General features: G+C 44.1%; 1 protein-coding gene across 5 annotated transcripts in view; it reads left to right on the top strand.

Annotated features, from left to right (window-relative positions):
- The window catches only part of LOC140719754 (SH3 domain-containing kinase-binding protein 1-like), a 158,787-nt gene that overhangs the window by 94,744 nt on the left and 38,951 nt on the right, over nucleotides 1–25,092 (top strand). For 3 of the 5 annotated variants that reach the window (XM_073034595.1, XM_073034599.1, XM_073034598.1), the window contains 4 exons: nucleotides 439–486; nucleotides 1,514–1,608; nucleotides 3,767–3,862; nucleotides 4,329–4,374. In XM_073034595.1, coding sequence (XP_072890696.1) covers nucleotides 439–486; nucleotides 1,514–1,608; nucleotides 3,767–3,862; nucleotides 4,329–4,374 — 285 coding nt within the window. The remainder of the gene's footprint in view (nucleotides 1–438; nucleotides 487–1,513; nucleotides 1,609–3,766; nucleotides 3,863–4,328; nucleotides 4,375–25,092) is intronic. The other 2 variants (XM_073034596.1, XM_073034600.1) reach the window with 1 other exon arrangement.

Genomic DNA, 25,092 nt, shown 5'->3' with positions numbered 1-25,092 from the left:
TGCATGTTTTTCCACTTATAACACTAAGTAGAACGAACACATGGTTCTCATTGGCTATTCCATTTGCTTTAAAATACTGCTCAATCCATTTAGTATACATCCCCCAATCACCTTTAGTGTGATCCAATGCATCTATCTGTCCAATATACCTTTTAAAATTTTTGATTATTATTACCTGTGACTCACTAGTGATGAACCCATGAATTCTGTCCATTTTCTGCCTTTTTATTTTAACTTAACTCTTTTCCTTCTGAAATAAGAGCTTTTTTAAAAAAGTTGAACATCGCGCAGCATTCAACAGGTAGGTAGTCATCTCGGGTTTGCTTTAAAACTTATTCATCGCCACTGGTACGTTTTGTAACTCCAAAACATGAAAGAAAATCATGGGGGCTTGGGGATAAACTGTGTCTACTTCATTTTTACTTTCCTTTTCTTTAGTGAATCGCGCACATACGACATGGTGGAGTAATGCCATATACAATTCAGGTACTTCTTACATATACAGTATCCATAAAGAATTATTTAAACAAACAAAGAATGATTAATCAAACAATATATTTGCAATATTACTCAAATATTAGCAAAATATTAAATACTCAGCGTACCCTGTGTCTACACCAACAACTGTATACAGCACTGTCAAAACAATAGAAGATTCTGCAGAAGCTGAAAATCTTGAGCAACACACACAAAATGCTGGAGGAACTCAGAAAGTCGGGCAGCATCTATGGAGGGGACTAAGCAGTCAACACTTTGGGCTAAGACCCTTCATTTAGTCCTGTGTGTGTACAACACTATACCCTGCGTCTTCACTAACACACTGCACACAGCACTGTTAATTCTCCAGCTGTGAGGTCATATGTATGGCCTGCTGATACCAATTTAACAAAGGGCCAATATATAAAGACCCACTGCTCACCAAATAAGTAGAAGCTTAGATGTATTAATGGTTACTTGCTTAGAAATGGGATTCTGTTGTGCTATGAACATGTTTCATCCAGTGAAAAATGAAACATTAAGTATTAATGAATTGTTCACAATTTATAATCTTCATTCTCATAACGGTCTCATAACTTCCAGCCTAGAATTTGCAACAATTCACATAATCCATGAGCTGCTCTTATCAAAGCCACAGTGGCTTTACATAGAAGTGTGTTATGCCCCAGTGAACCTTAGGAATCTGATTCTCCTTTAAAGCAGCTGCCCATTTACCCACTTCTGCCAATCACAAGCCCCTGACCCACCCTGCACGCACGGAACTGACAATCAGATAAACCGGCCCCTGACCACCCATTGTACCTCTCAACCACTGCTCCACTTTCATTATCACCGATCCTACAGCCAGCCTAACATGGCAGCTAACTTTCACCCACCCTTCCTGGTATTCCACTCCGCACCCTGTGCCCAGATCACCAAACAGTGAGAGGTCTGCGTTAAGTACCAGGAAAATACACCTTTTGAGCACTGACCAGCCCGAGGAAGCTATGCTTTAATGGATTATCATTCCTTTCAGCCAAGGAGTACTACAAGGCAGCGTCCGATTACGTTGCAACAACTGAAGATGAACTGAGTCTACACGAAGGAGATGTCATCCTAGTGTCAGAGAAGGTAATCTCTCTCTCCATCACAAAACCTTTTGAGTAGGTGTATTACAAACAACCTCATAACAAAAGGAAAAATGCACATCTGAAATCAGCTATTCCTTAGAACCTTTTTCAAACTTTTGGAGAAAAACCTTGAGAGGAGGGAACATGGCTTCAAGTTGAATATGGTGCAATATAATTGCTGAACTTTGTAGGACTGCTGGAGAGGTGACGACACTGCTATTGGTCCGTGAGAGGCCCGTCAGAAATGACTTGCACTTGATGGCAATGACATTGTTAAGGGTAGAACTCATGAAGTCACTCAGAATTAGACTTGCTCTAACTTAGGCGTTCCCAAACTTTTTTATGCCAATACCATAGACCAATACCATCAAGCAAGGGATCCATGGACCCTGGGTCTGGAACCCTGCTCTAACTGATAGTTTTTAATAAAGTAAAGACACATAGTTGTTTGGGGAGATGAAACCAATCAGAATCAGATTGATCATCACTGATATACTGGACGTGGTGAAATTTGTTGTTTTGTGGCAGTAGTGCAGTACAATACATAAAAATATCATAAGTTGTATAAGAAACATAAAAAAGTAAACAAATAGTGTTAAAATAGAGCAAGTAAGTGAGGTAGTGTTTATGGGTTCATGAACCATTCAGAAATCTAATGGTGGAGGGGAAGAAGTTGTTCCTAAACTGTTGAGCTGCTGTACCTCCTCCGTAATAGCAGCAATGAGACGAGGACATGTTCTAGATGGTGAGGGCTCTTAATGATGGATGCCCTCTTTCTGAGGCATTGCCACCGGAATATATCTTCAAAGGTGGGGATGCTAGTGGCCATGATGGAGCCGACTGAGTTTACAACTTTCCTGCAGCTTTCTCCCATTCTGTGCAGTGACCCCTCCATACCAGATGGTGATGCAGCCGGTTAGAATGGTACATCTGTAGGAATTTGCTGGAGTCTTCAGTGACAAACCAAATCTCCTCAGACTTCCAGTGAAATATAACCGCTATTGTGCCTTCTTAGTTACTGTATCAATATGTTGGGCCCAGGATAGATCTTCAGAGATGTTGACACCCAGGAACTTGAAACTGCTCACCATTTTCACTTATCAACTTTGGTTCAGTGGATTAGGACAAAAACTGAAAATAGTGGAAACGCTCAGCAGGTCAGGCAGCAACTGTGGAGGGAGAAGCAATTTGCAGTTGGAGTTGAAGACCCTTCTTCAGAATTGGTATCGAGTGCCCAATCTCAGTGGATAAGCTTAGTGAAAAATTGAATTGGAGAAGGTTTTGAAATGCAGTTTCGTAGGAAAGGCTGGGGGTTTGGGAGCATGGAAGCAAATTGCTGATGGTTTGTGGTGATAAATGTAGAAACAGTAAGGGAGTAGAGTTATGAAACAACCCAGACAAAGAATGCTTTAGACTGGATGTGGTAGAAGTGACAACGACAGCAATGGAGGGATTTGTAGATAAGGAGATGTTCTGAAATCTGTCTGGAGACTGGAAAATAAAGTTGGCCAGCAAAAAGATGACGGGGCCTGACATAGGGAACGTTTAGGTGTGAGTGCAGAAATGTTGGGTAAGCTGAGTTTATAGAGGATGAAATAAGGATGTCAACATGTAAGCATTCTGGTGACACTGAAGATTCGATGGTGCATTGCCAATGTTTTCAAGGGTTTCTCCTGGACCTCAGGGTACACGAGATGCAGTAAACATCCTGCTGAAGAGCAGGGGAACTAGATGACTCATTCTTGCTGATGTGTATGGTATGGTGTCCAGCCAGAGTTTATTGATGTGAAGTGATGATACCCACTGCAAGCAGTGGTATCAACAGCAGATTGGAGTTCTATGGCATACTCAACACTCAAAACCTTCTCTAGCCCTTTAAAGGGACAGAACATAAGACACTGAACCAGATGGTGGGTAACCAAAAGCTGAATTGAATGCTTTTGATTTTATAATTTTGAGTTTAGTTTTGGAAGTAGCTGCTAACAGACCCGTGCTTTTGGAATGGTTTAAAATCCTGACATTTTGGACCGGGACTCCAGTATTATCAGCTCACAGCAGCCATTAAAAATATGTCTACTATTCAATCCATTGACTGGTGACAGCTGATCCTTAATTCCTCCATACTCTCATCTGAGCATCAGCTTACGATTTACTTACAGGACACAGGAGAAGGTGGCTGGTGGAAAGCATGTGTGAACGGACAACAGGGACTTATCCCAGACAGGCTCATGGTCCCTTACGCAGGTACAGAAGAGGTGAGTACTCTATCTGCCTGTTGGTTGTGGAATGCCCAGGAAAAAAAATTCCAGGAGCCGTCTGAACTCTTCGTTTTGTTTCCGGGATGGAATCACTGAGAAAGAGAATACCGAGAAAGATATAGTGAGGGGAAAGAAAGTAAGTGCTGGCGTAATGGGCCCTACAAGAGTTTTAACTTCAAGTCACTTCATATGCATCATATCAGATGTCATATACAACTCATATTCTGCTTGTATACCTTACAACCCAGTGATGTTTCCCTTCTCAGGTAACTCTCACATGCATTCACCTGGTTACCCTGTTCCTTCCAGATTCCTCCAGATACTTTCCAAAGAGGGTTAAGGGGATTAAACAGTATGTAGGCAGTCCCTGAGAGAAAATGTGCTTGGACTGGGAGAGGGTGGTGAGTGGGCCTAATGGCTTGTTCTTAATAATTATTTTACCTTTGTACATTTTATGTCTCAGGTGAAACAGGAGCTTCTGCCAGCAGATGTGATGGATGCAGGTATCTGTAAGTAAGGCCACCTTTGTACCAAGCGTTTTAAATTTGGTTAAGGCAGGGGCCAGATAGCATTGGTTAATGTGTGGGAATGCCTGTGTCTTTAGAATTCTCTTTCACAAAGACCGATAGGTGCTGAGTTCAAGGGTAGATTGAGGACTGAGAGTGATAGAATATTGGTTGACATTTAGTTTAAAAATACTGCACTGGAGCGGGCTCAAATGGGACAATTGACCCAGCTAACCCAATTTGTTATTGATGCTTCACTTAGCACCTAGAACATACCGCCTGTACTCCAGGAACTATCTAATCCTTCCCTCCCACATAACCCACCATTTTTCTATCATCAATGTGCCTACCTGTCTTAAATGCCCCTAATGCATCCACCTCTACCACCACTCCTGGCAGCATATTCCACGCACCCACCTCTCTCAGTGTCAAAAACCTACCTCTGACATCCTCCAAACACCTTAAGATTATGTCCCCTTGTATTAGCCATTTCCAACCTGGGAAAACATCTCTGGCTGTCCACTCTATCCATGCCTCTTATTGTCTGCACACACCTGTGAAGTCATCTCTCCTCCCCTTTCACTGCACAGAGAAAAGCCCAGGCTCACTCATCCTCTCCTCATAAGCCATGCCCTCTGACCCAGGTAAAATCCTGGTAAATCTCCTTTGTACCCTTTCTAAAGCTTCCATATCCTTCCTGTAATGAGCCAACCAGAAATGAACACAATTCCTTCCCTATCTGTGCATGCATAACCCTCAGCTTCCTTTTCCCCTACCTTCCCCTCAATTTGCTTCAGCCGTCTCTTTCAGGAGACAGGCTCTGCATTCTCAGCCTTCTCATTCACCCCCTTGGTGACCACAATCGCTTGGTTCAAAGTTCAAAGGAAACTTATTATCAAAGTAGAATATGTCACCATATATGACTCTGAGATTCATTTTCTTGCAGGCATTCACAGTAGAACAAGGACATGCAATAGAATTAATGAAAAGCTACTCACAAGCAAAGAACAACCAATATTCAAAAGAAGAAAAACAGTGCAAATGCAGAAAAAAATGTACAAAAATAACACTGAGAAAATGAGTCCTTGAAAGTGAATCCATAGGTTGTGGAATCAGTTCAGAGTTGAGGCTATTCACACTGTTTCAGGAGCCTGATAGTTGTAGGTTATAACAGTTCCTGAAGCTGGTGGTGTGGGACCTGAGGCTCCTGGACCTTCTTCCCAATGATGCCATTAAGAACAGGGCAAGGCCTGGAAGGTGTGGTCCACGATGACGGATGCTGCTTTCTTGTGGCAGGGCTCCTTGTAGATGTGCACAATGCTGGGGAGGGCTTTTCTTTTGATGGACTGGGTGGTATCCATCACGTTTTGTAGGCTTCTGCGTTCTTTCCAAATAAACATCTTTTTAAATGAACTTTGTCCAATGCACGATGCTAGAGCTCGCAATGATGAGCAGTGACCGAGCAGTCCGCTAGCAATCTCACTCAAGGTCTCTCAGCTCAGTATGGCAGTGAACAGTAGAAATGTATTTGCTTAAGTCCATTCTCAGTTTTTGATGCAAGATAGGGGAGGCCGTTGATAATTGATAAGTGCTGTATTACACGGAGGGGAGGACGGTAGGCTGATAATTGGTGAGTGTTGTATTGCACAGAGGGGAGGATGGTAGCCTGATAATTGGTGAGTGTTGTATTGCACAGAGGGGAGGACGGTAGCCTGATAATTGGTGAGTGTTGTATTGCACAGAGGGGAGGGCGGTAGCCTGATAATTGGTGAGTGTTGTATTACACGGAGGGGAGGACGGTAGCCTGATAATTGGTGAGTGTTGTATTGCACAGAGGGGAGGACGGTAGCCTGATAATTGGTGAGTGTTGTATTGCACAGAGGGGAGGACGGTAGCCTGATAATTGGTGAGTGTTGTATTGCACAGAGGGGAGGACGGTAGCCTGATAATTGGTGAGTGTTGTATTGCACAGAGGGGAGGGCGGTAGCCTGATAATTGGTGAGTGTTGTATTACACGGAGGGGAGGGCGGTAGGCTGATAATTGGTGAGTGTTGTATTGCACAGAGGGGAGGACGGTAGCCTGATAATTGGTGAGTGTTGTATTGCACAGAGGGGAGGGCGGTAGCCTGATAATTGGTGAGTGTTGTATTACACGGAGGGGAGGACGGTAGCCTGATAATTGGTGAGTGTTGTATTGCACAGAGGGGAGGATGGTAGCCTGATAATTGGTGAGTGTTGTATTGCACAGAGGGGAGGATGGTAGCCTGATAATTGGTGAGTGTTGTATTGCACAGAGGGGAGGATGGTAGCCTGATAATTGGTGAGTGTTGTATTGCACAGAGGGGAGGATGGTAGCCTGATAATTGGTGAGTGTTGTATTGCACAGAGGGGAGGATGGTAGCCTGATAATTGGTGAGTGTTGTATTGCACAGAGGGGAGGATGGTAGCCTGATAATTGGTGAGTGTTGTATTGCACGGAGGGGAGGATGGTAGCCTGATAATTGGTGAGTGTTGTATTGCACGGAGGGGAGGATGGTAGCCTGATAATTGGTGAGTGTTGTATTGCACGGAGGGGAGGACGGTAGGCTGATAATTGGTGAGTGTTGTATTGCACGGAGGGGAGGATGGTAGCCTGATAATTGGTGAGTGTTGTATTGCACGGAGGGGAGGATGGTAGCCTGATAATTGGTGAGTGTTGTATTGCACGGAGGGGAGGACGGTAGGCTGATAATTGGTGAGTGTTGTATTGCACGGAGGGGAGGACGGTAGGCTGATAATTGGTGAGTGTTGTATTGCACGGAGGGGAGGGCGGTAGGCTGATAATTGGTGAGTGTTGTATTGCACGGAGGGGAGGACGGTAGGCTGATAATTGGTGAGTGTTGTATTGCACGGAGGGGAGGGCAGTAGCCTGATAATTGGTGAGTGTTGTATTGCACGGAGGGGAGGGCGGTAGGCTGATAATTGGTGAGTGTTGTATTGCACGGAGGGGAGGACGGTAGGCTGATAATTGGTGAGTGTTGTATTGCACGGAGGGGAGGACGGTAGGCTGATAATTGGTGAGTGTTGTATTGCATGGAGGGGAGGGCGGTAGCCTGATAATTGGTGAGTGTTGTATTACACGGAGGGGAGGACGGTAGCCTGATAATTGGTGAGTGTTGTATTGCACAGAGGGGAGGGCGGTAGGCTGATAATTGGTGAGTGTTGTATTGCACAGAGGGGAGGACGGTAGCCTGATAATTGGTGAGTGTTGTATTGCACAGAGGGGAGGACGGTAGCCTGATAGTTGGTGAGTGTTGTATTGCACAGAGGGGAGGACGGTAGCCTGATAATTGGTGAGTGTTGTATTGCACAGAGGGGAGGGCGGTAGGCTGATAATTGGTGAGTGTTGTATTGCACAGAGGGGAGGACGGTAGCCTGATAATTGGTGAGTGTTGTATTGCACAGAGGGGAGGACGGTAGCCTGATAATTGGTGAGTGTTGTATTGCACAGAGGGGAGGACGGTAGCCTGATAATTGGTGAGTGTTGTATTGCACGGAGGGGAGGACGGTAGGCTGATAATTGGTGAGTGTTGTATTGCATGGAGGGGAGGGCGGTAGCCTGATAATTGGTGAGTGTTGTATTACACGGAGGGGAGGGCGGTAGGCTGATAATTGGTGAGTGTTGTATTGCATGGAGGGGAGGGCGGTAGGCTGATAATTGGTGAGTGTTGTATTACACGGAGGGGAGGGCGGTAGGCTGATAATTGGTGAGTGTTGTATTACACGGAGGGGAGGACGGTAGGCTGATAATTGGTGAGTGTTGTATTGCATGGAGGGGAGGGCGGTAGCCTGATAATTGGTGAGTGTTGTATTACACGGAGGGGAGGGCGGTAGGCTGATAATTGGTGAGTGTTGTATTGCATGGAGGGGAGGGCGGTAGGCTGATAGTTGGTGAGTGTTGTATTGCATGGAGGGGAGGGCGGTAGCCTGATAATTGGTGAGTGTGGTATTGCACGGAGGGGAGGATGGTAGCCTGATAATTGGTGAGTATTGTATTGCACGGAGGGGAGGGCAGTAGCCTGATAGTTGGTGAGTGTTGTATTGCACGGAGGGGAGGGCGGTAGGCTGATAATTGGTGAGTGTTGTATTGCACGGAGGGGAGGGCGGTAGGCTGATAATTGGTGAGTGTTGTATTGCACGGAGGGGAGGGCGGTAGGCTGATAATTGGTGAGTGTGGTATTGCACGGAGGGGAGGATGGTAGCCTGATAATTGGTGAGTGTTGTATTGCACGGAGGGGAGGGCAGTAGCCTGATAGTTGGTGAGTGTTGTATTGCACGGAGGGGAGGGCGGTAGGCTGATAATTGGTGAGTGTTGTATTGCACGGAGGGGAGGGCGGTAGGCTGATAATTGGTGAGTGTTGTATTGCACGGAGGGGAGGGCGGTAGGCTGATAATTGGTGAGTGTTGTATTGCACGGAGGGGAGGGCGGTAGGCTAATAATTGGTGAGTGTTGTATTGCACGGAGGGGAGGGCGGTAGCCTGATAGTTGGTGAGTGTTGTATTGCACGGAGGGGAGGGCGGTAGCCTGATAATTGGCGAGTGTTGTATTGCACGGAGGGGAGGGCGGTAGCCTGATAATTGGTGAGTGTTGTATTGCACGGAGGGGAGGGCGGTAGGCTGATAATTGGTGAGTGTGGTATTGCACGGAGGGGAGGATGGTAGCCTGATAATTGGTGAGTGTTGTATTGCACGGAGGGGAGGGCAGTAGCCTGATAGTTGGTGAGTGTTGTATTGCACGGAGGGGAGGGCGGTAGGCTGATAATTGGTGAGTGTTGTATTGCACGGAGGGGAGGGCGGTAGGCTGATAATTGGTGAGTGTTGTATTGCACGGAGGGGAGGGCGGTAGCCTGATAATTGGTGAGTGTTGTATTGCATGGAGGGGAGGGCGGTAGGCTAATAATTGGTGAGTGTTGTATTGCACGGAGGGGAGGGCGGTAGCCTGATAATTGGTGAGTGTTGTATTGCACGGAGGGGAGGGCGGTAGCCTGATAGTTGGTGAGTGCTGTATTGCACGGAGGGGAGGACGGTAGCCTGATAATTGGTGAGTGTTGTATTACACGGAGGGGAGGACGGTAGGCTGATAGTTGGTGAGTGTTGTATTGCACGGAGGGGAGGGCGGTAGGCTGATAATTGGTGAGTGTTGTATTGCATGGAGGGGAGGGCGGTAGGCTGATAATTGGTGAGTGTTGTATTGCACGGAGGGGAGGGCGGTAGGCTGATAATTGGTGAGTGTTGTATTGCACGGAGGGGAGGGCGGTAGGCTGATAATTGGTGAGTGTTGTATTGCATGGAGGGGAGGGCGGTAGGCTGATAATTGGTGAGTGTTGTATTGCATGGAGGGGAGGGCGGTAGCCTGATAATTGGTGAGTGTTGTATTGCACGGAGGGGAGGACGGTAGGCTGATAATTGGTGAGTGTTGTATTGCATGGAGGGGAGGATGGTAGGCTGTTGAGGAGCGTGAAGTGTGTTTTCTGAGCATTGAATGGACTTGCCTAACTTGGGCTGTGATGTCAGCCTCTCCCTCTGGAATTAGCTCCCCCAGCTTCCCCTTACGCATTGTTGACTGACTTTTGGGAGTGAACAAACTACCAGTGCAATTGAGAATTGTAGGGAAATTTTCATTCTGGCAATTTTGGAAGAGGAGGTGTGAGACAGAAGAGGAGGATTCCAGGCCTAGGCCTACAGACAATTCTAATAAGGTTAATGATAGTGAAGTAGAATCTTCTGAGTCATTTCACTGCACTAATGCAACTACGGACACACAAAAAATGTCCGTCTTTACATGAAAGCTACTTTTCATTGGGTTTTACATGGACTGGTGAACCAAGTTGTCCTACTCCATTGTGGCAAACAACTTGCAAATGTAGCAATGGCTCCAGCAAAACTGAAAAGCCACTTAACTACAAATCACAGCCATATGACATGTAAACGTGCTGATTATTTCAAACGACTATTGGAATCTCAAAACAAACAGAATAAAACTTTTGAAAACAACATCACAGTCAGTAAAAACGTTCAGGAAGCCAGCTATTTAGTAGCTTGAAGACCAGTGCACTAGAGAATGTTTAAAAAAACTGTGTGAAAACCTGGACAAAGAGCACACCAATCTCCTGCTACATAAAAAAACCCAGTGGCTTAGCAGAGGGTTAGTTCTCAATGGGGTGTTCGAGCTGAAAGGTGAACTGCAGGAGTACTTCCAAGAAAATAGTATGCCAGATTATGCCAAGTGCTTTGAAGATGAAGAATGGCTGCAGAAACTAGCCTACTTAACAGACATTTTTCATCATAAGAACCAGTTGAACGAGTTTCTGCAAGGCTCTGGAGAAAACGTTTTGACTTCAAGTGACAAGATTCTTGGATTTAAAAGGAAGCTGAATCTTTAAAAAATCATGTGCAAAAAGAAATCTTGAAATGTTTCCGCTGCTGGTTGGGCTTGAGAATGAGGAAAGATATCAGAAAGTCTTGAAACTTATTGAAAACCACCAGGAAGAACTGCAGAACAAAATTGAACAGTAATTTTCCTTCCTTTCAACGCAAGTATGACTGGGTGAGGGACCCTTTCTCTGAATCTTCTGCTCAGCCTGAGAACTTGACTTTGAAAGAAGAGGAAGAACTTTGTGAGCTGCAGTCTGATTCATGCACTCAAGATGAGATTTACTGACTTGCCCCTGGACAAGTACTGGATTTCTGTAGAAGAAGAGTACCCTGTTATTCATAGGAAAGCAATGTACATTTTGCTGCAGTTTTCAACTTCTTACATGTGTGAGCAAGCTTTTTCCTGTTTAACAAGCGTCAAGAGAAGGATAGAAATGGTCTCATTTCAGTTGAAGGTGAAATCCGTGTGTGCTTTTCTCAAGTTCGACCCAGAATGAGAAATTTATTATGTTTGCCTTATGAGTTTATAAAATTTATGAAAGGGAAAGAAAGATATTAATGTCAAGAAAGGTAAGCTAAACATTCATTTACTTCTCAACAGAACATTTAATTACTTTTGGATTATTATATCCACAGCTTACTGATCGTGCTAACATACTGTGAGCTGTAGATATAATCATTTTTATGCAGAGGTTCCCTGAGACCTGAGAATTTTTTCAAGGGTTTCTCCAGGGGAAAAAAAGTTGAGAAAAAACTGTGTGGTTGGCTTCTTATTGGTCATGACTAACTGGATGCTACTTCTAATGTGTATTCACCCTGAAATCCCTTTAATTCCTCCACTCGGCTTTAACAAGTGATAAAGTCAGTGAGTGAGAAACTAAAAAGAATGAAAATGAATGAATCTGGAGCCGGAGATGGCCTGTCCTGGGACTGGATGACTCTGTACTGTATATACGTGAGTGTATGGGGGGATAGGACGGCTTCTCCTGCTGTTGCTGTTTGGTTGCTTGTTATGTTCTGCTCTGTTGTGTTCCATGTTGTTCTGCTAGGCATTGTGGGCATGCCATGTTGGGCCGCCCCCCAGCACACCCTTGGGTGTGTTGATAGTTAATGCAGGTGATGCATTTCACTGCACGTTTCAACGTATGCGTGGTCAATAAATCTGAACTGAATGTCGATGCGGAAGAGTAGTCACAGACCTATTGAACGATGATGGTCCTCACCCGTCCTCATCGCTCATCCTCCCGTGACGCAGAAGCTCCAAGAAAACCAGAACTTTTGGACGTGTTTCAGAATAAAGCAAATATCACAAAATATTATTTTGGAGCTATTTGGTGTGTTTTAGTATGGGGCGGGAACAAAAGGAAGACTGCAATGTTTCCGTCTGGGTAGCCTCCAACCCAATGGCATGAACATCGATTTATCCAACTTCCGGAAATCCACCCCTCCCCTTCACCATTCCCCATTGCTATTTCCCTCTCTCACCTTCTCTTCTTAAATGTCTATCACCTCCTTGCAGTGTTCCTCTCCCTTCCCTTTCTTCCATGGTCTTCTGTCCTCTCCCTCTTCTCCAGCCCTTTATCTCTTTCACCAATCAACTTTCCAGCTTTACTTCACTTTTTACTTAAGAAAGAGGATGTGCTGGAGCTTTTGAAAGATATTAAGTCAGATAAGTCGCCGGGACTGGACGAGATATACCCCAGGTGGGAAGCGAGGGAGGAGATTGAGAGCCTCTGACAAATGATCTTTGCCTCATTAATAGGGACGAGAGAAGTGCCAGAGGGGAGGAAGGTTGCAAACATTGTTCCCTTGGTCAAGTAAGGGAGTAGAGATAACCCAGGAAATTATAGACCAGTGTGTCTTACTTTAGTGATGGGCAAGTTGTTGGAGAAGATCCTGAAAGGTAGGGTTTATGAGCATTTGGAGAGAGATAAACTGATTAGGGATAGTCAGCGTGGCTTTGTCAAGGGCAGATCATGCTTTATGAGCCTGATTGAATTCTTTGAGGATGTAACAAAACACATTGATGAAGGTTGAGCAGTGGATGTAGTGTGTATGGATTTTAGTTAAGTATTTGATATGGTTCCCCATGCGATGCTCATTCAGAAAGTAATGAGGCATGGGATCCAAGAAGACTTTGCTTTGTGGATCCAGAATTGGCTTGACCACAGAAGGCAAAGGGTGGTAATGAAAGGTTCGTATTCTGCATGGAGGATGATGGCCAGTGGTGTTCCACAGGGATCTGTTCTGGGACCCCAGAACAGATAGTAATAGTAATATTATAATAATATACACAATAGTAATGTGAGTGCTACTGGATGATGGTTATTATGACAGCTCACCCTGTTCTTCCTGGGCACTGCCAAGATTGTTGCCCTTTTGAAGCAGCTGCTAACTTTCCACTGTAGCTATGAAAGATTGAAAATGTCTTTGAACACACCTGCCAGTTGGTTGGCACAGGTTTTCAGAGCCCGACCAGGTACTCCATCAGGGCCTGCTGCCTTGTGAGGGTTCACACTCTAGAAAGAGAGTCTGACGTCGGCCTCCGAGATGGAGATCCTCATAGCTGCAGTTTTATTCTCCCTTTCAAAGCCAGCATAAAAGGCATTGAGCTCCTCTGGGAGTGAAGCATCACTGCCATTCATGATGGTAGGTTTTGCTTTGGAGGAAGTAGTGGTCTGCAAACTCTGCCAGAGTTGACGTGCATCCAATTCCGCCTCCAACCTCATTTGGATTTGTTCTTTTGCTCCTGAGATAGCCAGGTTTTCTAGTCTAGTCCTGGGTTGCCAAATTTGAATGCTACAATTTGGTATATGTGCAGAATAAAACCTTCTGAATCATCAATTACATTCTTGGACCACTGGGGTATGTTTTGGGGTAAGGATAAATTGTACAAAAGGGACGGGTTGCACCTTAATAGGCGGGGGACCAGCATTCTGGCAGACAGGTTTGTCACTGCAACACGGATGTGTTTAAACTAAGTAGTGGAGGGGAGGGGATGAACTGGAAATATAAGGATGGAGTTAAAGGGAAAGTGAAAATAAGAAAAGTTAAAAAGGACAACAGAATCAATGGAGCAGAAAGCTCAAGAAGAGATCACACAGTATGGCCAAGTGAAATAGGAATTGATATGAAAGGAGAGGGGAGTAACGAATTAAAAGTATTATATATGAATGCATGAAGTATAAGGAATAAAGTAGATGAGCTTGAGGCTCAGTTGGAAATTGACAAGTACGATGTTGTGGGAATAACAGAGACATGGCTTCAAGCGGACAGGCCTGGGAAATGAATATTCAAGGATATACGTCTTATCGAAAGGACAGACTGACGGGCAGAGGGGGTGGGGTGGCTCTGTTGGTGAGGAATGATATTCAGTCCCTTGCGAGGGGGGACATAGAATCAGGGGATGTAGAGTCAGTATGGATAGAACTGAGAAATTCTAAGGGTAGAAAGACCCTAATGGGAGTTATCTACAGGCCCCCAAACAGTAGTCTGGATGTAGGGTGCAAGTTGAATGAAGAGTTAAAATTGGCATGTCGCAAAGGTAATGATACAGTTGTCATGGGGGATTTCAACATGCAGGTAGACTGGGAGAATCAGAATGATACTGGACTCCAAGAAAGGGAGTTTGTGGAGTTCCTCCAAGATGGATTCTTAGAACAACTTGTACTGGAGCCTACCAGGGAGAAGGCAATTCTAGATTTAGTGTTGTGCAATGAACCGGATTTGATCAGGGACCACGAGGTAAAGGAGCCATTAGGAGGTAGTGACCATAATATGATATGTTTTAACCTACAATTTGAGAAGGAGAAGGGAAAATCGAATGTGTCAGTATTACAGTTGAACAAAGGGAACCATGGAGCTATGAGGGAGGAGCTGGCCAAAGTTCAATGGAACAATATCCTAGCAGGGAAGACAGTGGAACAACAATGGCAGGTATTTCTGGGAATAATGCAGAAGGTGCAGGATCGGTTCATTCCTAAGAGGAAGAAAAATCCTAAGGGGAGTAAGGGGCGGCCGTGGCTGACGAGGGAAGTAAAGGACAGTATAAAAATAAAAGAGAAGAAGTATAACATAGCAAAGATGAGTGGGAAGCCGGAGGACTGGAAAGCTTTTAAAGAGCAACAGAAGATAACAAAAAAGGCAATACGCGGAGAAAAAATGAGGTACGAAGGTAAACTAGCCAAGAATATAAAGGAGGATAGTAAAAGCTTCTTTAGGTATGTGAAAAGCAAAAAAAAGTTAAGACCAAAATAGGGCCATTGAAGACAGAAACAGGTGAATTTATTACGGGGAACAAGGAAATGGCAGATGAGTTGAACAGGTACTTTGGATCTGTCTTCACTAGCGAAGACACAAGCAATCTCCCAGATGTAATAGTGGCCAAAGGAACTAGGGTAATGGATGAACTGAAGGAAATTTATATTAGGCAAGAAACGGTGTTGGATAGACTGTTGGGTCTGAAGGCTGATAAGTCCCCGGGACCTGATGGTCTGCATCCCAGGGTACTTGAGGAGGTGGCTCGAGAAAACGTGGACGCATTGGTAATCATTTTCCAATGTTCTATAGATTCAGGATCAGTTCCTACAGATTGGAGGGTGGCTAATGTTGTCCCACTTTTCAAGAAAGGAGGGAGAGAGAAAACAGGGAATTATAGACCAGTTAGCCTGATGTCAGTGGTGGGAAAGATGCTGGAGTCAATTATAAAAGCGGAAATTACGACACATTTGGATAGCAGTAGAAGGATCAGTCTGAGTCAGCATGGACTTACGAAGGGAAAATCATGCTTGACTAATCTTCTGGAGTTTTTTGAGGATGTAACTATGAAAATTTACAAGGGAGAGCCAGTGGATGTAGTGTACCTGGACTTTCAGAAAGCTTTGATAAAGTCCCACATAGGAGATTAGTGGGCAAAATTAGGGCACATGGTATTGGGGGCAGAGTACTGACATGGATTGAAAATTGGCTGGCTGACTGGAAACAAAGAGTAGCGATTAATGGGTCCCTTTTGGAATGGCAGGCTGTAACCAGTGGGGTACCGCAAGGTTCAGTGCTGGGACCGCAGCTGTTTACAATATACATTAATGATTTAGATGAAGGGATTAAAAGTAACATTAGCAAATTTGCTGATGACACAAAGCTGGGTGGCAGTGTGAAATGTCAGGAGGATGTTATGAGAATGCAGGGTGACTTGGACAGGCTAGGTGAGTGGGCAAATGTATGGCAGATGCAGTTTAATGTGGATAAATGTGAGGTTATCCAGTTTGGTGGCAAGAACAGGAAGGCAGATTGCTATCTAAATGAAGTCAAGTTAGGAAAAGGGGAAGTACAACGAGATCTAGGTGTTCTTGTACATCAGTCAACAAAAGCAAGTATGCAGGTGCAGCAGGCAGTGAAGAAAGCTAATGGCATGCTGGCCTTTATAACAAGAGGAATTGAGTATAGGAGTAAAGAGTTCCTTCTGCAGCTGCACAGGGCCCTGGTGAGACCCCACCTGGAGTATTGTGTGCAGTTTTGGTCTCCAAATTTGAGGAAGGACATTCTTGCTATTGAGGGAGTGCAGCATAGGTTCACAAGATTAATTCCTGGAATGGCGGGACTGTAGTATGTGGAAAGATTGGAATGGCTGGGCTTGTATACACTGGAATTTAGAAGGATGGGGGGGATCTGATTGAAACATATAAGATTATTAAGGGATTGGACACGCTAGAGGCAGGAAGCATGTTCCCATTGATGGGTGAGTCCAAAACTAGAGGCCACAGTTTAAGAATAAGGGGTAGGCCATTTAGAACAGAGTTAAGGAAAAACTTTTTCACCCAGAGAGTGGTGGATATGTAGAATGCTCTGACCCAGAAGGCAGTGGAGGCCAAGTCTCTGGATGCATTCAAGAGAGAGTTTGAGAGATGGAGGGGTCAAAGGATATGGGGAGAGGGCAGGAACAGGGTACTGATTGTATATGATCAGCCATGATCACAGTGAATGGCAGTGCTGGCTAGAAGGGCCAAATGGCCTACTCCTGCACCTACTGTCTATTGTCTATCAAATCAAACATTCCCAATCTCCTTACAGTACTTCAAAGAAAACAGAATAAAGTTCTCTCTGTACTGCTCTTTTGGCTTCTCTCAGGACAGTTATATGAGTGATATACTGTACCTCTGCAGAGGCCCATGGGCAGGTGCAACAAGGTTAGGTGAAGAGTACAGTTCGGCATGAATTGCCCCATCAAACAATTCCAGGTATGAACACATCCCATACAGAAAGTTTAAGATGGTGCTGGTGAATCTCAGCCACTTCTAGCTAATGGCTGATGCAACAAGGAAAAGCAACTAACTACTTTGTTAATCACTCCTTTTTCTGGCAAATGATCACCCAAACAATAGCCCATGACTTCCCTTTGGACTCGGAGGCAATTCGATGTGGTAGAACCAAAGCGAGGAGAGGTAAGGCAGTGGGCCTGTCACCGAGAGCGAGGAAGACTCGAGTTTCGACCGATTTAAATGCCGGGCCGAATTGGAAAGGGAGGTACAAGCTGAATTGAGGTGGCAGAGTCCAGGCCCCAGAGCACATCAAAGAGAATGAACCTGACATTTGAACGATGATGTAAGCTCCGTGCCAGATTGGAAAGGTCAGGGTTTTGGGGCCCACTCTGCATTAAGGGTCTGGGGTCAGACTCTTCTTGCTCATTTTAGTTCAGAACACTATTTGCTTGCATTTATTGTCTAGAGGATTTGTTTTCCTTTCTCTGTACATTGGGTGTTTGACAATCTTTTTTAATGGGTTCTTTTGGATTTCTTTGTTTCGTAGTTGCCCGTTAGGAGACAAATCTCAGAGCTGTATAATGTAGACATGCTTTGATAATAAGTGTACTTTGAACTTTGAGGAATGACAATCGCTGAATCAACAACTTCACGAACAACTCCTGATGAAGGGTTTTGGCCCGAAACATCATTATTACCTCCTCCCATAGATGCTGTCTGGCCTGCTGAGTTCTGCCAGCATTTCGTGTTTTTTAATTCACGAATTACAGTGAGTAGAGGCCCAGAGACATCAAGCGCTCCTCATATGGCAAGCCTTTCAATCCCAGAATCATTTTCATGAACCTCTTTTGAACTCTCTTTAGTTTCAGCACACCCTTTCTGAGATAAGGGGCCTAAAACTGCTCACAAACTCCAAGTGAGGCCTCAGCAGTGCCTTATAAAGTTCCAACATTACATCCTTGCTTTTATCTTCTAGTCCTCTCAAAAGGAATGTTAACATCAGATTTGCCTTCCTCACCACTGACTCAATCTGTAAATTAAACTTCGGGTAATCCTGAATGAGGTCTTCCATGCCCATTTGTACCTCAGATTTTTGAATTTTCTCTCCATTTAGAAAATGGTCTACGCTTTTATTTCTTCTACCAAAGTGCATGACCATACACTTCCCAACACTCTATCTCTTCTGCCACTTCTTTGCCCATTCTCTAATCTAAGTCTTTCTGTAGACTCTCTACTTACTCAAAACTAACTGCCCCTCCACCTATCTTCATACCATCTCCAACCTTGCCCCAAAGCCATCAATTCCATCAACAAAATCATTGACTATAATATAAAAAGAAGAGGTTCCAATACAAGCCCCTCTGGAACAACACTAGTCACTGGCAGCCAACCAAAAATGGCTCCCTTTATTCCCCCTCTTTGCCTCCTGCCAATCAGTCAAAGCTCTATCCATGGTAGTATCTTTCCTGTAACACCAAGAGGCCCTAACTTGCTAAACAGCCTCGTGTGTAGCACCTTGTCAAAGGCCTGTTGGAAATCCAAGTACACAATATCTACTGATTCTCCTTTTTCTCTCCTGCTTGTTATTTCTTCAAGGAATTCCAAACAGATTTGTCAAACAAGAGTTTCCTTTGAGGAAACCATGATGACAATGACCTATTTTATCATGCGCCTCCAAACACCCTGAAACCACATCCTTAACATCTTCCCAATCACTGAGGTCAGACTAACTGGCCTATAATTTCCTTTCATCTGACTCTGTTGCTTCTTGAAGAGTCTAGTGATATTTGCAATAGATTCTTGAAAGATCATTACTAATGCCTCTTCAAATTCTTCAGCCACCTCTTTCAGAATCCTGGGGTGTAGACTATCTGGTCCAGGTGACTTATCTACCTTCAGACCTTTCAGTTCCCCAAGAACCTTCTTCCTTGTATTAGCAACTTCATACCTGACACTCTTGAACTTATGGCATACTGCTAGTGTCTTTCACAGTGGAGACTGATGTAGTTTCCAACAGTCTGATATCTACTCTTATTTCCCTTTTACAATATATACATCTGAAGAAACTTTTGGTATCCTTTTTAACATTATAGGCTAGTTTTTCTTCATAATCCATCTTTTCCTTCTTTATGACTTTCTAAGTTGCCTTCGGCTGGTTTTTAAAAGCTTCCCAATCCTTCACCTTTCCATTAAATTTTGTTCTATTATATGCCATTTCTTTGGCTTTCATGTTTGCTTTGACTTCTCTTGTCAGCCATGGTTGTGTCATCCAGCCACTAAAATTCTTCTTCCTCTTTGAGATGTATATATCCTGTGTCTTCCAAATTGCTTCCAAAATTCCAGCATTTGCTGCTCTACCATCATCCCTGCTGGTGTTCCTTTCCAATCAATTTTGGTCAGCTCTTCTCTCATGCCTCTCTAATTCCCATTACTCAACTGTAATATTGATGCATCAGACTTTAGCTTCTCTTTCTCAATCTGCAGGTTCTATCATATTATGATCCATGTTTCCTAAGGGTTCCTTTACCTTAAGCTCTCTAATCAATTCTGGCTCATTACACAACACCCATTCAAGAATAGCTGATCCCCTCATGGGCTCAACCACAAACTGTCCTAAAAAGTCATCTCATAGACATTCTGGAAATATCCCCTCTTGGAGTCCAGCACCAACCTGATTTTCTAAATCTACGTGCATATTGAAATCCCCCATGACTATCATAACATTGCATTTGGGATCTTCATTTTCTACCTCCCATTGTAATTTGTAGACCACATCTTTACTACCGGTTAGGAGGTCTGTATATATGCCCCATCAGAGCCTTTTTACCCCTGCAGTTCCTTAGCTCTACCCACAATGATTCAACATCTTTTGACCCTATGTCACCTCTTTCTAATGATTGGATTTCATTTTTAACAGAGCGAACCTACCCCCTCTGCCTACCTCCCTGTCCTTTCGACACAATGTATATCCTTGAGTGTTAAGCTCCCAGATATAATCTTTCAGCTATGATTCGATGATGCCCACAATGTCATGCAAGCCCATCTGTAACCGCGCTACACGTTCATCTACCTTATTCCCTATACTGCATGCATACAAATGCACCTTCAGTCCTGTCGAAAACCCTTTTCTATTTTGTCAATGTTTATGTTGTATCTCATCCTGTAGACTAGAATTTTGATAGAATAAATGATACTATATTCCATGGTAACTTTTTAAAAATCTAAAATAAAACCACAAAGGAAAGTAGTATTTTTATTCTCAGCAAACAGCTAGTCCATCTGTTGTTCCCCACCATCCAAGCCATATCCTCTTTTTGCTACTACTATGGGGCAGGAGGTACAGAAGCTTTAGGACCCACACCACCAGGTTCAAGAATAGTTATTACCCTACAACCATCAGGCTCCTGAACCGGTGTGGGTAGCTTCACTCAGCTCAACTCTGAACTGATTCCACAACCTACAGTCTCACTTTCAAGGATACTACACTTAATTTCATCATATTTTGCACAGTTAGTCTTCTTTTGCTCGTTGGTTGTTCGTCAGTCTTTGCCTGTTTATGTATCGCTTTTCATTCTATTGTACTTCTGTTTTTCTGTAAGTGCCTGCATGAACATGAATCTGGAGATAGTATATGGTAACGTATACAATATGTACTTCGATAATAAATTCAGTTTGAACAGATCGGCTCCACAATCTCCCACATCCACTTGGGTTCATAGAGAAGCTTGCCCCCCCCTTCTTCCATGGCCTCTCAAGCAAGACCCTACCCTCTACATTGGCTTTCCTTACCCCTCACAATTCACATAATGCGCAGCCTTCTCCCATGCTCTCCACAATACCAGGTTATCTCCACAACCAGAACACTGTCCACACCACTGTGCCCGGTGCTGATGGAGCCAGTGTCTGAAATAATTTGACAGTAGGTGGTACCTTTATGCAGGAATGGACCTGTTGGTAACACAATAACTAGTGTGACAAATTGAAAAGGGAGTTATAGAGCATATGGAATACTTATTAAAGGAACAGAATATTGACGATTGAGTGTTATTGCACCTTAATAGAACTACTGCTGGACCTGATGAAGGGTCCTGAATGTTTATTCAGCTCACAGATGCTTTGCAGCACATTCCAGCCATAGGTTGAGAGGGAGAAACTTTAAAGGAGATGTGGGAAGGAAGTCTTTTACATAGAGTGGAGGGTGCCTTGGGTGGCAGGTGAAGATACATCTTTACCAAAGGAAGTGTAAGGTGCTCCTTCCCTCTGCTGGCCTGCAGATCACTCTTAGACAAGGTATAGCATCTGCTTAGCCACCCAGTCAGGGTCATCTGAAGCCATGGGGGCACGTGATGGATGGCCACATGAGCAGTTGGTGCATATCCCAAGGCTTGGTTATGTGACCATAGATGCCAGGCAGCTGATGATCTCTGAAGTGTATTGATAATGGCTGCGTAAAGACACTGCCCAGAAGAAGGCAATAGCAAGCCACTTCTGTAGAAAAGTTTGCCAAGAACAATCATGGTCATAGAAAGACCAAGATCACCACGTCATACAACATGGCACATAACACACAACTGAATGGGGGGTGCCTAGAATGTGCTGTAAAGGCTGGTGGTTGAGGCAGATACGATAGTGCTGTTGTAAAAAAAACTTCTTATAACGATGATTAGTGAGGCACAGAGAGATCTGTATTTACTGACAAGTACCTTTATTGTTTAAACTAATAAGTATGTGAATTCATACACTAAATACCTTGTGTGCACACCCGCTAAGTATCCCTGACTCTCCTGAATAGTCAAAGAATAGTAAAGCGATTACCCAGGGAAAGGAGTCTACACTGGCAAGGCATTTCTCGTAGTCCCGATACTCACCATGTCTTTCACACAGGGTTGCTATCGCTTGTATCTGTGATGGTTATTCTTTGAAGTTGCTGCTACTGGCACACACAAAGCATCCACTTTTATATCCACTCCTTATCAATTCAAATATCGCATTCCAGTGTCATTGGCCACAGGTTCTGTGTCTGTCCTTTAACGCCTTGTTATTGGCTCTGCTCCAAGCCAGCATCCATTTATTGTCCTCTTCCCATCAAGTGACAGATGATAATTTACGGCTCTTGGTTCTCGATCAGCAATGAGCTCGAATCACTTCAGGCGGGCATCAACCCCAACATTCAGAAACCTGCATGTTATAGCCAACCAAAGAACATTTCACAAATAACTTCTTATTTGGAAATGATCTCCAGTCCAGCAGATTGCCTGAAGTATCATTGTGTCTTCTTTAAAGCGTTGTTCAAGCCCAGCATGTTAAGCTCACAAAATGGAGAATAGAGTGTCTTCACAAAATGGCAGCCTCCATACCCCAAGCATGTGGCAAGAACAAAGTCAGTTAGTCCGTCTGCTTCCACCATCCTTGAATCATGTGAATTCACTGATTTGTAGATAGTCATTCTTTCTGGCCAACAAGGCTCTTAGATAGATACATAAATATGCAGAGAATGGAGGAACATGGACTATGTGCCGGCAGAAGGGATGTGTGCCCAGCTGTCTACCTACATTTTCTGACTCACCACACAGAGTGCCAACAGAAACCTTCCTCTAGTTCAGCGACGTGGCCACAGACAAGTTGCAGGTGCACATTAGGCTTCCTTTTATACATGGGACCCAGCAAACATCACACAGCAGCAGATGTCGGCCACAACGCCAGCCTGTCTTCCTGAGTCTAATGTACTCCTTCACACTGCCACGGAACCGTTTGAGAGCAGAATCTCTCACTTTTGCAGCCACCTCTACAAGCACAAGTTCTGCAAATGTTGGAAATCCTGATTAGCAGTTCTGGAGGAGATCTGCAAGAAGGCGTCATCTGAAGGGGAAGAATAAATCATCGATGTTTCGGGTTGAGACCCTAATAAAGTGCCGATGAAGGCTCTTGGCACAAAACTTTGGAGGCTTCTTGGTCTCTATAGATGCTGGCTGACCTGCTGGTTTCCTCCCACATTTGTTTTGTGCACGTTACCTCTGCCCTGCACACCCTGCCGCAGACCGTGATAGCCGGTGTATTGCTGAGGCAGACTGCAACCAGCTCTGAGCTACTTCCTCCCTGTGCCCCTACTTTCACAATACAGCTGAGATCAGCAACACGCAATGGGAGCTGTGGCTACTGGTACCCTAGTGTTAGTCACCACCAGGCTGGAACACATGCATGGCAAACCACGAGTAAAATTCATGTGAGACACAAGGTCCAGAAGGCATTTGCATATGTGCAAGGTCTGAAAATAATTTACTACTGCTTTAAAGAAAGCGCTGGAACAGGGGGACCTGGGGGTAGATGAAGTACATCATTAAGACGAGAAGTTTTATGAATTATTAAAGGAATAGAATATTGCTGGAGTTTCATTCTTTTATACCTCATTAAAACATCTGTTAGACCTCAGCCGGAAGTATTACCACCAGAAATGAGTGTGTGGCGACCACCTTCTGAATCTTCGCCATTCACAGAGAAAATTAGATAGTTTGAATATTTTAACGAGGCGTGTAGCTTCCAATTCAATCTGGTTTTCAAATTTAACTGTTGTCAGCCAGATTTTCCAGTCCTTGGGATGCTCAGCAAAATGAGTGGAGGTGAGGATGTTTTATGGGGAAAGCAAGTGCCTCAATAGCATGACTGGTGAGCGAGGAAGAGCCCAGTTATTTCCCCAGGATCCCACACTTCCTGCCCATTATGTGTCCTTACGATGGACTCCCAGAGTGAGGGATTGGACTGTTTCCAATTCTGGAATGCTAGTATTGTTGGAGACCCATGGAGACTTGTAAATTTACAATTCTTCAGGCTGCATTTAGAGCAGGTTGTTCTGGTTGCCCCTCTATAGGAAGGATGTGATCCCACTGGAGAAAGGGCAGAGGTGAATAATGTCTGAGTTTGAGTACTTCAGTTCTGGGGAGATATAGGATTGTCTGGGCTTGTTTTCCCCGGAGTGAAGGAGGGATCTGATATGTCAGGGTGCTGGAGCAAGGATCCAATCGCAGAACCAGTACTGCACACACAGTGATATTAATTGAGTAACAAATCCCAAGGAGCAAACAAAGTCAGCGTCAAAGTTCAGGCAGAGATCAAAACATCCAGAGAAATCCAAAAACCAGAATCAGGAAACAGGCAGAGTCGATATTCAGACAGACAGAGTTCAGATACAAATGCTGGAAAGGCTCAGGAAAACTCATTGGCACAATCTGTCAACAAACAGGTGAAAACACAGGACTGAAATACACTGAGCAATAAACAGAGAGGCAGATGATAGGTGGAGCACAATGAGACAGAAGTGGCAGCAAAACAGGTAATAATGAGAAACAGATGAGAGACGGAGTACTCAGTGATACAGGGGCCGGAGTGGAGCAGGAGTGGGGACAGGAGCACGTGGCAATACAAAACCACAGACTGGGGGAAAGACAGAGTTCAACTGGAGGTACTGACACTGATAGAAGTATGCAAGCTTATAAGAAGCATAGATATGGCAGATAGTCAAGATGCTGTTTTTTATATGGTAGGATATCAAAAGCACGAGTACATTGGTTTAAAATGAGGAGGAGAAGTTTTTAAGCAGATCTGAGAGTTTTTTTTAACGCAGAGAATAGTTGATATCTGGAATATGGAGATAGTAGAATCAGATACAATCTCTACATTTATACAGGCAAGGCAAAGAAGGGTGTGGGCCCATACTACCAGCTGGACCACCTTGCTGTGATGAAATCTCATGTTAACCCTGTGCTGATACTTTAACAGATTCTCCTTGATTCATGATGTGGGTGGATTAATATTGGTCCAATAACTGGCCTTTTACTCAGTGTCTTTCTAGTCCTACTTTTAAATGACTTTAAAAATCAAACATACAGAATCATTTATTGGCTTTTAGTGATAGATAGATAGATAGATACTTTATTCATCCCCATGGGGAAATTCAACATTTTTTCCAATGTCCCATACACTTATTGTAGCAAAACTAATTACATACAATACTTAACTCAGTAAAAATATGATATACATCTAAAATCACCCTCTC

The sequence above is a fragment of the Hemitrygon akajei genome, chromosome 32 (assembly GCF_048418815.1).
Source record: "Hemitrygon akajei chromosome 32, sHemAka1.3, whole genome shotgun sequence".
Taxonomy (NCBI): domain Eukaryota; kingdom Metazoa; phylum Chordata; class Chondrichthyes; order Myliobatiformes; family Dasyatidae; genus Hemitrygon; species Hemitrygon akajei.
This window is presented reverse-complemented; position numbering and strand designations above follow the sequence as displayed.